The 14,733-nt window shown below is 39.4% G+C and overlaps 1 protein-coding gene across 22 annotated transcripts in view; it reads right to left on the bottom strand.

The window, feature by feature from the left end:
- Positions 1-14,733, bottom strand: part of LOC109422898 (disintegrin and metalloproteinase domain-containing protein unc-71) — a 1,549,374-nt gene that overhangs the window by 35,733 nt on the left and 1,498,908 nt on the right. For 16 of the 22 annotated variants that reach the window (XM_062845411.1, XM_062845410.1, XM_062845428.1 and 13 more), the window contains one exon: positions 12,829-12,978. The exons of the other annotated variants lie outside the window; for them this stretch is intronic. In XM_062845411.1, the coding sequence (XP_062701395.1) occupies positions 12,829-12,978 (150 nt within the window). The remainder of the gene's footprint in view (positions 1-12,828; positions 12,979-14,733) is intronic. 22 annotated transcript variants of the gene reach the window in all.

Below are 14,733 nucleotides of genomic sequence, written 5' to 3'. Positions count from 1 at the left end.
AAATTGAAGGATCAGATTCGAATTTGAATGTGAATAAAATGATAGGTTTAAGGGAACATGCAAATTGAGTGGTATCATGGCTGTGAAATGTTGATGATATCTTGTTGGTTTTTTGCTATTTTCAGCATAGCTACTTACAGTCAGCAGTATTTATCTTTAAACTTTAGCCCATTTGACCTTCATTTACTAGAATCAGCATAGGAAACATTCCAAACCACGATTTTTTAATTCATTGAACGGTATTTCTGTACTCTCGTTGTCGATTGTGATTCTTCATACATCAAAACGAAGATAATTATATCAGTTTCAGTGGATAACTGACACTAAGGAAGATTACAAGTGGTAGTCGAAATACGCGTATCTGTCAAAGGATAAGCAACATAGGGCGAAATTAAAAGGTACGAAACTGATTACACTCATTCAAAGAGGGTATTCTGCTTAGAGGGTTCGAAAAGTCGGTACAAGAAGATAATTGCTCATATTGTTCTAAAACTTATGTATGCACAATGGAAAAAAATAGGTATAAAACGCGAATAAATTCAATATCTCAGCTCGGAGTGGATGGATTTGAATGAATTTTTTACACAAACTGTAAAAATCTCTATAGCTTCAGATAAGGAGGGTGTCGTTCGCCGCACGTTCCTGGAAATCTGTGTATCGAGCCCGGTTTACCCCATTCTCTCTCAATTGCACCTTTTTGGAAAAATCATGAAGTGTAAAATAAATAATTTATTTAATTTGGGTTTGTGTTAAAACTTCCGTAGTATCGAAAGGAGCTGGCTTGGCTTACCGCACGGCCCTAAAAAATGTTTTTTTTTTTTCAATTACCCCGACATCCCCTTTTTCTTTAAAATTGCACATGCTTCACTGCCAGAAGTGGAACGCAAACCATAAGAGCAGAACCAACCCTATGTCAAATTGCCGATACTGTGGAAGTTTTTACACAAATACGATTTAAACAAGGTAACAAGGTATTTATTTTGAACGCCAGACGGGAATAGAAGAGGATTTTCTCAAAAATGTGTTAGAAAGAGAGCGGGGTAAAACGAGCTCAACACACTGATTTCCAGCATCGTGCGGCGAATGACATCCTCCTTATCTGATTCTATAGAAATTTTTACAATTTGTGTCAAAAATTTATTAGAATCCATCCACTCCGAGCTGAGATATTGAATTTATTCGCGTTTTATACATATTTTTTCCCACTGTGATATGTTATACATACTTATGATTCATCAATTATTCTGTTAATAGATATGTTTTAAATAATTTTGTAGAGTAAAACCTAGAGCACAGACAAACAGACGTAACACCTGCGAAATTTCCATCGACCACGCTTTTAACGATCATTTTAAATTTAGTTGTGGCTTTCACAACCAGAGGTGCACGCATCGTTTTTCTATGCGTTTGACGTTTCACACTAGCGCCTTCTGTTGACGATATTGCACAACACAGTGATGCGTGCAACTTTTCCACCAGGTGATGGCAGTGTGAACTGGGCGATGGATTTTCATGAAAATCGTTCAAGGTGTTACGTCTGTTTGTCTGTGCCTAGAGTAAAACATTTTATGTTGATTCGATTGTCTACTTAAAAATGTCCCCTTTGAGTGGGATGTTTCCGAGCCCACATCCATGTCCATGTCTTCTAAGTTGTCGTTTCGATTGTTTTCGACTAGACATGGAAGACATCATATGCATAGCAACCATCAAAGGATAACAAAAAACGAAATTGTGTAATTGAATTAGAACACAATAAGTGTGTATCTACTTACTCTTATTTTTGACAAAGCCTAAGACAATTCATGCTTCATGAGGGTGAGGGTCATGTTATCACAAAATGTGCCCGTTGACGGCGGCCACTTAGGGATTCAGCGTACCATTACTGGTCTCATCCATCACTTAGTTTTCGAATGATTAATCACAACGAGCAGGGCTAAGCTCTAACCAGCTCGACACTTTTGTGCCTTATTATAATATATACAGTGGCGTATCCAGGGAGATATGTAATAAGTTCTAGAACAACTCAACGTTATCAGTTCTATTTCCTGCATATAATTTGTTTTCTGATTTCAGAGTGTTAAAAATAAACTTCTTTTGTAAAATCTCAAATGTTACTTCGGTATCAAATAGTAGAATGATAAACTTTTTCCGGAAGATTGAAAACATCCCAAGCAACATTTTGAGACCAAGCAGATTTAAAATGGCATTTAGAACCATCATAAAACCAATAATAAAACAATCGTTTAGGTTTTATACCGGTTCTCAAAACAATGTCATTGAAATTGAAATTGAACTTCCGCCTTCTACGGAAGGGCAGTGCTGAATTCATTAGTTTCCCTCGCACAGTCATTGCGCAGACTACGCCCCTGATAATTCCGCATTAACCGAAAATTGCGGGTATTGTTGTTGTTTCAACAGACGGACAAATTTCTTCCCCGCCCCCCATCCCAAACAACTTGTAGATAGGCAAGGTATTGCATCTTTTGTGAAGTGGTTGCGATGCGATGCTAAGAAACGAAAATTAATGACAAGGCGGTACAATTTTGTTTCGGGTAAGGGTCTTTCAAAAAAAAAAAAAAAAAAAAACGGAAAAAAATAATGATCTGGTGGATTGCTTTGGTTGATTACGCATTACAAAGGCTTGGAGTATGTTTTGTTTGCGTGGGAAGAAACATTAAGTGGACAACAGGCTGGGTGAATCGGATAAAAACCACTGGCTGGTGGATTGAAATTTGCTAAACGTCGAGAATGAAAGGAGAACGCTTTGAGATTTATTCTTTTTCTCTGAAAGGATGATGGGCCTTTTGCGGCTGTTAGTAATCATAATGCAATGTAGCGAAATATTCTCATCATTCGAAGCCGTAAATTTGAGCCCAAAATAGTGAGTTGACAATCTGGAAGGAACGTCCAATACATCTCTGATCCTCACATGTTTCTTACATGTTTTCGCCGTAACTTTTTCCTGAATGATAAAACCAGAAAGAATAGCCAATGTTCCAAAGAAAGAAATATTTTTGCAGCTAGGTTGTCAAAAAAATGACAGCTAGAACGTCAAAAAAATCTCTTGATAAAAATTCGGCCAAACGGCATTCAGCCGAATGGCCGGACACCGTTGTTCTTTTGACTTCAGCTGCACTGCCGTTCTACGCATAACTGTCCCATGTTATATGGGATTCGAATATAACATGGGATAATTGGGCGTAGAACGACAGTAAATATTAGATTGAGGAGATGTATCACCGTCTGTTCTGGCAGCCGGTAACTGAGAATGAGATGCTGCATTGCGTTAGCTATTTCGAACGTGGCATTTCCAAGTAGACTGCGCAACCCCGGTAGGTCAGCATGGTGAACTTTTCAATCATGAATCGCGACTACGAAGTTGTCGAATGTGCGTGAAGGTTTACGTGAAAAAAAACGTGATAAAGGGTTTCCATGATGAAATTGGCACACAGAAAATATTGTATAACTTTTTATTGCGTTCGCCAAAATAGCTAATTTTTTGACCATGAATAGTATATTATGTGTAGCTAATACCATAAAATTTTCATTAAAATCGGTTGAGTATTGGCGCAGATATTGTCGATATCATAAAATAAGATTTTAGAAAATTTGGGCACCCATTTCAAAAAATTGCTTAGGCTATAACTTTTTTGGTATCTCATCAAAACGTTTGAAAATTTCACTCGATATTCTTAATTTAGTATCAATTAAGTGGTAAAAATTTGATCGAAATCGGTTCAGTACTTTTTCTAGTAAATATCCAAAGCTCAAATCGCTTCAAGGTAAATTTTAGGTACTTTTTGACCATTTTTAGTTCCGCGTGCACTATTTTGACTGTAGAACTGGTAAAACTATTTCGATTTTTATAAAATTTTGATAGTGTTTAATTTTGTTGGTTTAAACTGTTTACAGTGAAAATTTCAGCCATTTTTGTTGAGTACTTTCGAAGTAAGAGCAGTTTGAATTTCACTATACCAAAAACCACATCTGCTTATTGTGACATAGTGCGACATATATGGCTATAACTTTTTAACGGTATAATCAAATTGAATGAAATTTTGACAAATTACTTCTACATACATACTTTACGTACATAAAAATTTTCATTGAAATCGGTTCAGTATTTTTGGCGCCAGAGTTGAAACGGCAAAAAGTGATATTTTCCAAAATGTTTGTTTGCATAAGATTCTCAAGTGGCAATTCCCTTGTTTCAACGATATCTCCGCCAATACCCAACCGATTTTAATGAAAATTTTATGGTATTAGCTACATATAATATACTATTCATGGTCAAAAAATTAGCTATTTTGGCGAACGCAATCAAAAGTTTCTGTGAGCAAATTTCATCGTGGACACCCTTTAGTAATATTTTTTGCTTTTTTTCTCACGTACATTTTGACAGTTCCTTACGAGGTTTTGCACTAGTGCGACAAAGAGTTGGAATCTCTTTCAACTTTGTAGTCGCAAATGGACAATGAAGATAGAAGAAAAAAAGGAATGATACCTTCCCCAACCGACTCGGTAATGAAAGAAGGGTTGTTAGTTCGATACATGGAATGTCAGGACCTTGAATGAGAAGCACGTTGCCCGGAGCCAGATGTTGGTAGCTGGTATTCGACAGAATAGAGCAGCCGAGAGAAGATTTTACCGCAGAAAGAAAACGTAGCAAAATGTCATTACTGAGGCGGAGAACTGTATGGAATAGAATAAGATGTGGAAATCTTACGGATCTGTGAATAACGCAGCTTCTACCACCCAATGATTCGAGTAACGACGGTGGAGAGATTCATTAGAATTTTGGAGAAGGAAGTGCAAGTCCCAAAACATCTTTTTTATTTTAATTTTATTATGAGCTTTTTAGCCCAAGACTAGTTCATCTCGGGACCCACGGCTTTACTTCATCAGCCATTTAAAAAATAGCGAAGTTATTACAAGGTGGGGCCTACTCTTAACTAGATCATCAGCCTTTCCATAAACGAACGGTTCATAAACGACCAAGGCGTTCTGCGAGTAGGAAGGCGACTTTGTAACCAAAACTGCAACTTTGACATGAAGCACTATTACATCCTGCCTCCGTACCACAAGTACACGATTGCAGAGGCGAATCAGCGACCAGGCTGAAAGCCTCTTAAATACAGGCAAAAAAAGTACACGATTATCCGTGAGTGAAAACATGCATTTCAGAAACCAGCCATCACTGTCAAAACAGCCGTCAAACCATTAGTAACGATACTTCCGTCGAGTTACCAACAGACCGAGTTTGAGACTCGTCCATCCTTCTAATACAGAGGTTGACTTCTGTGGACCGGTGTATTTGAAGCCAGAAAACCCGTGTGAAGTCATACATTTATGTGCCAAAGTAACCAAAGCGATTCATAGGGAATAAGTTGGATCCCCGACTTCAGTTGCATTCATTGGAGCTCTGCAACACGGTTTGTGCCTTGACGATGCCAATGTTCCAAGCTTATATCCGACAATGCCACAAGCTTCCTCGGAGTCAACAACGACCTAAAAGATCTCCACGAATTGTGTCTAACCATTCCTAAAGAATCTCCAAGACTTTACCGAAGAGAAGGCTATCCAGAGGATCTACATCCCTCTACGTGCGTCATCATTTGGACGATTGTGGGAGGATGGAGTCCGATCGTTCAAGCACAATCTATGTCGCGTCCTTGTTGAAGTGTTCCTAACTTTCAAAAAGATGACCTAACCACCGTCATGACAAGAATCGATGCAACACTGAACTCCAGATTGCTGTGTGCTCTATTTGATGACCCCATTGACTACAACGTCCTGACTCCTGGCCATCTTTGATCGTCCAGCCACTACTGATCGCCGTAGATGAACGCGACTATAAAAAATAAAAAAAAATATTTGTCCCGATAGAATAAAATCAAGCAGTAACATGCAATATTTCTAGCATAGGTGGAACGTCTAGCAACTCCTGCAGCGTTCTATATGGCATACCAAAGACTCAGTGGAAGCGCCAATTGCCAGGGAATAAAACTCATCTACCGTCAAGGCGCCATTCACCGTGGGGGCTCCATTCACCGTGTGCCTTCGAATATTTTTTCATTATTTCCATATTATGATTGAATGATATGACAATTTCCCTTCCATTTCACCAATACAACACTAATGTATTGCTACCATGTCAAAACGCTCATTAGAAACATTTAAAAATATCATTTTGACACTAATGTGTGTTTACTAGCCTGGTACACGGTTTATATGGGAAAATACAAAAAAAGGAAAAACTCAAGTTCCTGTATACTTTTTGAGTTCCACTTTGTTCCCATATCAACTGTGCAAAATTTCAGATCGATCGGAAAAACTATATTTTAGCGCCCGCCATTCTTAGTTTTTCATACGATTTACTATGGGGAAATTTTACTCCTACAAAGAAAAATCACTAGGAGTCACCCCTAGATCCCTAAAAATAAGTCGACGAATGATTTCTGTAGATTATTTTACTAGGAATCAGACCTCCGAAGACAGCAAATCGATGCGACGTTCGTGGAAAAAGTTATTAGGCCTCACCCGATCGATAAAATAACTAGATTTTATTATTTATTGTTATTCCTTACATGTTAAACAGCGTTTGCATGCCATTCGGTTTTCAGTCAATAACTTTTCCCACACGCCTCAGATCGCTTTGCGGTCTTCGGAGGATTGGTTCCTCGTAAAATTTTCAACATAAATCATTCATCGATTTATTTTTACAAGCTAAGGGGCAACCTGTGGCGATTTTTTCTTTGAAAAAGTGATTTTCCCCATACTAAATCGTATGAAAACTTAAAATGGCTGGCGCTAAAATATAGTTTCTCCGATCGATCTGAAATTTTGCACAGTTGATATGGGACCAAAATGGAACTCAAAAAGTGTACAGGAGTAAAAAGTCTTATTGTGTCCCACGCTAGTGTTTACATGAAGCGGGTTTCTGCTCGTTCACTGCATTCATAGTGAAAAAAACGAAAACTGCGCTAAGGTGATTTAAGCGATAAACTAAATGTAGTAACGTTTTTATTCCACCAAGCTGCAATTAAACTCACATATTAGGTATGTATTTTGCATTTCCAAAGTAACTTTAACAAGAAAGTACGATTACTCGTACTTTTTAATTGAAACAAAAAGGCACGGTAAATGGGTACCCTAAAAATCAATGGTCTCCATTCACCGTGCCCCATATTGTCCCATATATCTAGAAAAAAAAACGAAAATTTGAACATTCGTTTTTCTAATAAAATCTTGCAAGTTATTACTTGAAATGAATTTAAACGAAGAAAATTCCCTTGGCTGGGTTGTTTGATCATTTTTAAACAAAGTAGAATAAAATTTCTCATACACGGTGAATGGGTCCCTACTACCACGGTGAATGGTGACCTACCACGGAATTAGGCGACCCTACTACCCTTTACTAATTGTACTATATCACCAAATTTTGTGAATTTTTTTCTACTTCTGTGGATATTGCTTTAATTTTAACCTATAATGAAGGCAATTAAAAGCGGCACCAACAATGTTTATAATACTGGTGTCAAATGACAGCCCTTATTTGCCCCGAATCCTCTTAAATCCACGGTGAATGGTGCCTTGACGGTATTTGGCGTACAATATTATTCCACATATTCTGGTTGAGACTGAAATAAAAAAGTTTTCAAATGTGTTTTTCGCGCAATGCTGAAGGTTCTTACTGGAAGCTTGTGGTTCCGTGAAAAGAATGAAGATTCTCCGAATGATAATTTTAAAAGAAAGTTAAATGGAAAAATGGAAAATGGTTTGGATAGCAGTGCTGATGAAAGCGGTATATTTTATTGCATCATCAACGCGATGACAGCAGCGGTCGTGACGATATGGTTGCTAACCCTACGTCTCCACTAGACAGAAATGTCTTGCCATTTTGCTGCCAGAAAGAGAAAACGTAACAGAAATGATCAACACCGCTGTTTTCCATGCAAACAGCGAGAGAACATTTCTGTCATGACACATCTGTCCAGCAAAATGGCAAGACATTTCTGTCTAGTGGAGACGTCGGGTAAGGGCAAACGTTTGAATTTTAGTCATTAATGTAACAATCAATCGAAGCAACCTGGTTGCTTCCATGTAACTTTTGTGTTTGCAAATTGAATAATAATCTTACTCCATGCGTTCATTCTTGTAGCAGTAAAGGCGTGTTTATGATTTGTTGCCGAACCTGGTTCAGAATCTCCTAGTCCTCGAACAGGTTATGAATGGGTCCAGCAAGTTTTACCCACCGAATTGAAAAGCAGATGCCGTTCTTGAAAATACAGCTCAGATTAGAAGTTCTCTGTTTTCCGGAAGCTGTCTGAAGATGGAGTAGGCACGCATCGTGAAGCTGATGAACACGAACTACGAAGCGTGGAAGGGCATGACGCTAGCAAATGTGGACGTACGTCGACACTGGAACACTACCGATTCCTGTGACGGACGCGTGGATTAAAGAAGACGAAAGAGCGTTGGCCACGGTGCAATCTACGGTGGATGAGAATCAGTTCTGTCTAATACGAGGCAAACCACGGCAAGGGATACTTGGGTAGCATGAGGCATTTAAAGACCATCACCAGAAGGTATCACTGGGACAGAAGGTAACGTTGTTGAAGCAGATTACGAACCAAAATTACCAGTGTACTGGCGGGCATCGAGAAATTGTACGTCCGACTTGAGAATTCAGGATTCGAAGTGAGGGAGTCCCTCGAGATGGCGGATTCGTTCATTCCGCTAAACATGGCTCTGGAGGCCCAGGACGAGGAAGAGTTGACTCTCGATTTGGTAAAAGTGAAGCTCATCGATGAAGCAGATAAGCAGCGAAAGCAAAGGAACAGTACCGACGAGCTCCCGGCATGTGGAACCACATGCCGGGAGGAGCCCAAATAACATATTTGTCACAGAAGAGTCACCGCGGCGCAGGTTTTTGTTGTGCAACGTGATTTACTTCTAACAAATAAATACTTACTAGCTAGAAGTAAGTCATAGTGACTTCAGTGCAGGGATGGCATGCGCCTCAGTGTGAATGCAAGTGTGCACGGTTTTAATATGAAAATGAGCTGCACTGTGCACATTTTCAGTGCGGAATGCCATCCCTGCTTCAGCGCAACAAAAACCTGTGCTGTCGTGACTCTTCTGTGCCAAGTGTGTTACTTGGGAGGGCTCCCAGGTCAAGCAAATTTCATGTGGGCGTGGATGAATCAGGAAGCTTAAATTATTCAGAAATTCCTCCATAAGGGTTTCTCCATGTATGCCTTTAGGGTTCTTTTCTGGGGTTCTTATATACCTCTCGATATGACTTCCAGGATTCACCACAATATTGCTTTCATGTTTTCACGGCATTTTTCTTAGCATTTTTTCTTGAAATCCTCTCGGATTCCTAGCGGAAATTCTTTCCAGGATTCCTCCTTGAAATCTCTCAGAATTCCTACCAATTTTTCCTGGAGTTTTCTCGGATATCCTGTTTTCCAGAATTTCTTCCAGCGCAGAAGTCTTCCCAGAGTCTGTAATGCGAGATTTTCTTGGAGCACCTCCTGTATTTTCTCCAATGACATTTCATAGGGTTCCTTCCAGGATTTGTCTTGAATGAAGTTCCGCTACTCCTTCCGGTGTTCTTGGGATTTCTCCAGGAGTTATTTTCGTCATTTCTCGAAGAGTTTATACAGGACTTATTCCTTGGATTTCTATTAGAGCTCCTCCGAGGATTCCTCCCGGGATTTCTTGCACAGGTTTTCCCTTGCTCCCAAAGTCCTATGCAAGACTTCTTCCAAAATACCTTATGTAATTCATTCAAGAAATTTCCAGCAGGAAGCATATTGGAAAAATCTCTGGAAGAACTCCCAAAAAGCACACCGGAAAAAATCTTAGAGGGAATTCTGGGAGCAAAGCCTAAAATGCAGAAGAAAACCCCGGCAAACTTCCGGGTAATGAACCTTACAAGAATTTAAGAAAGAAAGAATTCGTGGGAAAAAAATGCGAACATCTGCGAAAGAATTTTAAGAAGGTATTGTGGTGAGAACCCCGAAAGGAATACAAGGAATACGGGGAACTTTGAATAGATATCCAAGTAAATTCCCAAGAGAATTTCTAAAGGAATTCGTAATCCCTGAAAGAGTGATCATGGGTTTTCTCCAGAGTTTACTAGTTTTTTTTTTGTTAACGAGTTTTTTACTCCGGGGTTTGTGCATCTTGCTACCCACGGCTTTACTTCCTTTACGAAGGAAAAACTCACATTTTGTGAGTTTTTCAGGAGTGGGATACGGAAGTTTGCTTGCCGGGAGTTGGTTAGTCGGCGAAAAAGTAAACAGGGGATGGTTAAGCCTGGAACACATAGCGTCCGTTCCGTCGAGGTTTGCGTTCTTTTGACAGTTTTCCCAAGGGAAATGTGTCAAACTACTGTCACGCACACGCAAACGTATGCATTGTGTGAAGCACTTTAGTCAGCGAAAAAGTAAACAGTGTGCACAGAAGATTCAGAAGTTCGCTAACTGGGAGTTTGTGAGTCGGCGAAAAAGTAAACAGAGTGTTCAGAGATGCGGAAGTTTGCTTGCCGGGAATTAGTTGGCTAAAAAATAAACAGAAGATTCGGAAGTCGGGAGTCGGCTAGTCGGCTAAAAAGTAAACAGTATGCGCGGAAGATTCAGAAGCTCGCTTCTGCCGGAAATTCTTTATTTTGCGCAAGTTTGCATTAGCCCTGGGCCATACGTCGTCGTTTCGAGTGTGTGTGTACGGTGGGAGAAGCAAATTTTGCGGGCTTCACGCACGCTGGTTGTCGTCAATTCTTTTGTTTTTTTTTTTTTTTCAAATTATCTTTCATTCGAAGACTGGACTGAATTGACAGAGACAGTAAGAAAAATATCTGAATGTGTCTCACATTTAAAAGTCCAGCATATCGGTTGTTGTGACTTAATTTTCCCTAACAGCCAAAATAATTCATGAGCTTATTGTTTTTATTTGATGATTTGAGCTTAAGTGAACTATTCAGTACTGGTTTGGGTACAAAGCGCTGAATAAATCAAGGTTTCGTAAAGATTGTGTTAAATAAATGAAGCAGTAGTCGAGATTTCTTCAAAACTTCTAAGCATCGAGAGGAACGATGTAGATGGTCTCATTGGTTGGAATAATAAAAGGCTGATAGGCTATTTTGCTGATCAATAAACCATTGGTGGCTCCCAGGAGGAGCTATTCCGATTGACTTAGGCCGTCTTTTCCAGTTCTACGGTATAAAAGCTTATACAGGCCAGTCCAGAGTGAGCGAAAAACTAGAACAGTTTAAGTTAGTGGAGCTTGATCAATTTCATAACAGCCATATTGTGTACTTTTGTCACGGAGAGAAGCTCATCTTCTGTATGTAGTGGTGCCTGTTAGGCTTTCCCGCATTATTGCAACACGCATAGAACATCTTTAATCAGTGTGGCTTAGTTAGTCCTGCCGGGCGATGATTTACCGCCCCACAAGACAATCTCATTTTGCTTTCGGAGGAGTTTTCAGGACAGCTAATAAACTCCCATGATTGATGATAGTGCGGTGAACCGAGCAACAGATAGCCTTATACCTTCCTTCGGCACTACTACTGTGTGGTGTGCGGTGACATTTATGGCTGCCGCTTTTTTGTCCCCCCTAGCGATATTTTCTTCCCCATTTGGCCATTCATTTCGATTTTTCTTTTCGTCGATGAAAAATGCTTATGTGATTGTGCTTATGAATGATGATGATGATGAAATTAGATTGTTTTTTTTTTCGGTTTCGAATAAAGGAAGCAATTGCAGTTGGTAAAAAAAGGAATCGAAAACATGCAAAGAATCTGTGTGTGAAACTTGTAGTGGTGTAGTGTGGGTGTGCATGTGTGTGTGGGGGTGTTGTTAGTGTTTCGGGGTTTTGATTGATTTTTCGATTGTTTTTGGAAAGTTTGCTAATGGTTAAAACATCACAATTCGCCTGAATGTCTGAATGTTTTAAGACTCTCCTTAGGGTTGAGTGATTTATCTGATATTTTTTTATACCTCGAGCGCAACTAATTACATCGCTGATCTGTTGGGATTCAGAATGTTGTTTGATGAGTAAGGAGAAAATCGAACATTGTGGGAAATCATCGCGTGTTTTTTTTCTCATTCGTCGTATGTGTGCGTTTGCATGCAATGGCTGATATATTCAATGGCAATCGATGGCAGTTTTCCCTGAAGCAGTGACATCAAAGGGTTGAGCACGCGGAGTTTTTTTTTCCTGTTACAATGTCCCTCATGGTAGGTCCAATGCGGTACGTAACTAGGCAGCGGTTGTCAATCTGGTTCTGGTTTGATGTCTCTTCCTGTTACAATCGCTGATGGGACGACCATTTCAGCTGCTGTGTAAAGCGTTTGATTTTTATCGTTTGGTGGAGATTGCAGCAGCAAATCAGTAGTTCGTTTGTTTTTCCCTCTGGGGACGGCGGCCCTGATTGGATGTGTTATCGTTTCGAAATCGATGTGATCATTTGATTCGGTGTTGAGAGGGAACGGATAAGTGCAGAGTTGCCAGATTTATTGTTACATTTGCAAAAAGTAAGTTTTTGTGTCTCAACATACTCCTACAGTTCAATTGATTAAGCAAAGCGTAATCGACAGAATTAATTCGAAAAAGTTTCTAAATACCGCGTGACTTAACATCGTTCACAGCAGCTCATATAAACTTTATATGCGGAGAAACACGTTTCCAAAAGACTTCAACCTTTCATCGTTCGCCAAAGGCCACTTAAGTAGTACTTATCTAGTCCCAATCCGCCGTTAGCAATCGACCGACCGATCGAGAGACCCACTCCCCGCGTCCATCATCGAGCCAACTTACCTATGGTGCATCTGGTTGCCGTACATCAGTTTGTTGGGATCGTCCGGCGAAATATCTTCCTGGGAGTGGTGGTTAGCGTTGTTGGTGACGTACTTGGCCATCGGTTTCTTCACGTACGGCGGGTCGTACTTAAGGCGAGTGGTTTTCTTTCTGCTCTCGCGCCACGGTTTTCAATTTTAGAAATGGTTTGATTTTGGGTTTTTTTGAGTATAGTTTGAATATTGGCAACACCCACAGTGGAGTGGACCAGGTCCAGATGCCGGGCGGAGGATGGAAAACACACAAACATTCGATCAATTTCGATGGAGAGAAAGAGACTTTCTTGGTAAAGTAACATTTTTTTGGTTTTAAAAAGCACGAGCTAGTACTGCTCGCCAATATTAAAGATCACAAAACTAATCAGATACGTTAGTTGATATTGCTAAAGTTTTTAGTTAATAAGATACATATTATTGTTAATAAAACCAAAAAAGACATATTGGTGAATAGCAAATAAGTAGTTAGATTATCCATTTTTGCCTATTTAGAATGTCAGCCCCTATCAGTGAAGATTTTTTTCGTGTGACAGTCAAAACGAAACGTCGGAACCAATTTTGCTATTGTAGTAGTAGTTGTTTTGTTTGCTCTAGCCTTCAGACGACATCAGGCGGCTTTGTTTTCTCCTTTTTCTTCTTGTTTGCGTTCTTTAGTGACATTCAGACAATTCAAGTTTGTATTTTTTTTGTTGGTTAGTCTACTTCTATTTGGGAGCATGAGCAAAATTGCAATCGCCTCAGTAGCGCAAGCACTAGAGCACTGTTTATGTAAACGGAAGAAAAATCGAAGAGAACACTAGCAGTAAGCAAATCCATGCACAACAATCGCTAAGAAACGGAATCAGTCAGAAAACGCAATTCGCATTACGAAACAGAAAAAAAAGGGAGAGAAAGAAAGTAAACTCAGCAAGACATAGAACTGAGAAAGAGAGAGTAAAATATAGAGAGATTAAAGCAAGTAAGGAAAGCGTTTTTCCAACACTAGCAATAAAGTAGTTTTGTAAAGTCTGGAAAATACTGGATAAGATTGAGTCCTTTTCGTTACATATTTACAGTGGGTTTTAGTTTAGAAGTATTTGTTCATTTTTTCTTAAACATGTACCTAAGGATACGACAGTAGAAAGTAGTTTAGTTCACAAAAGTACTCACAGCAATTAAAACAGAAAATGGTATAATAAATGTATTTATAATGTATATAAGTATGGAGAATTTGAGAAATATATATCGTTTTTTTGTGATTTTTGTTCAGTTCGAGAAACGGAAAAGGAGTTTGACTTTCTCATTTAAAACGATGAATTAAAAAAAATCATAACGTTTCGTTACAAACATACAGAAACAAAAGGAAAACAACGAAAAAAATATGTGCACAGACGAAAGCCACGACTGTGTGAAGAAGAGCGTGATTTGAGAAGAAGAGAATGAGCCGTCGTTGGCGTTAGAGCGCGCAATTGAGTGTTGGCAAGAAACACCTAGGGATCATTGATTGATCTTTGGCTGTACGGTTTTCTCGTCACAAAAACACCGATCGAAAGCGACAGAGTTCGATTTTCGGGGGGTGCATGAAAATAGTTTAGTTAGGGCATAGACATCGAATGCTCATGCAGATGGGTTGAGTTGTTTTTTTTTTCTTGCAATTTGTGAAGGATTTTGTGGATACAGTTAGAAAATTGGGGATGTGACTGTGGGCAAGGATTTTAATGGAAGAGTAATTTGCTTGGATTTAATTGAGTTATTTTTGGAGCCGATTGAAAGTGGTGCCATTGTGGGCGGTAGCCATAGGCAGAACATTGCCAAATCGTGAGAGGGACAAGACAGAGAGAACGAGAGCGAAGTGACACGTGGCAGGGGGTATAGAGAGAGAAAAATATTT

Source organism: Aedes albopictus, chromosome 1, assembly GCF_035046485.1.
Source record: "Aedes albopictus strain Foshan chromosome 1, AalbF5, whole genome shotgun sequence".
In the NCBI taxonomy this organism is placed as follows: domain Eukaryota; kingdom Metazoa; phylum Arthropoda; class Insecta; order Diptera; family Culicidae; genus Aedes; species Aedes albopictus.
This window is presented reverse-complemented; position numbering and strand designations above follow the sequence as displayed.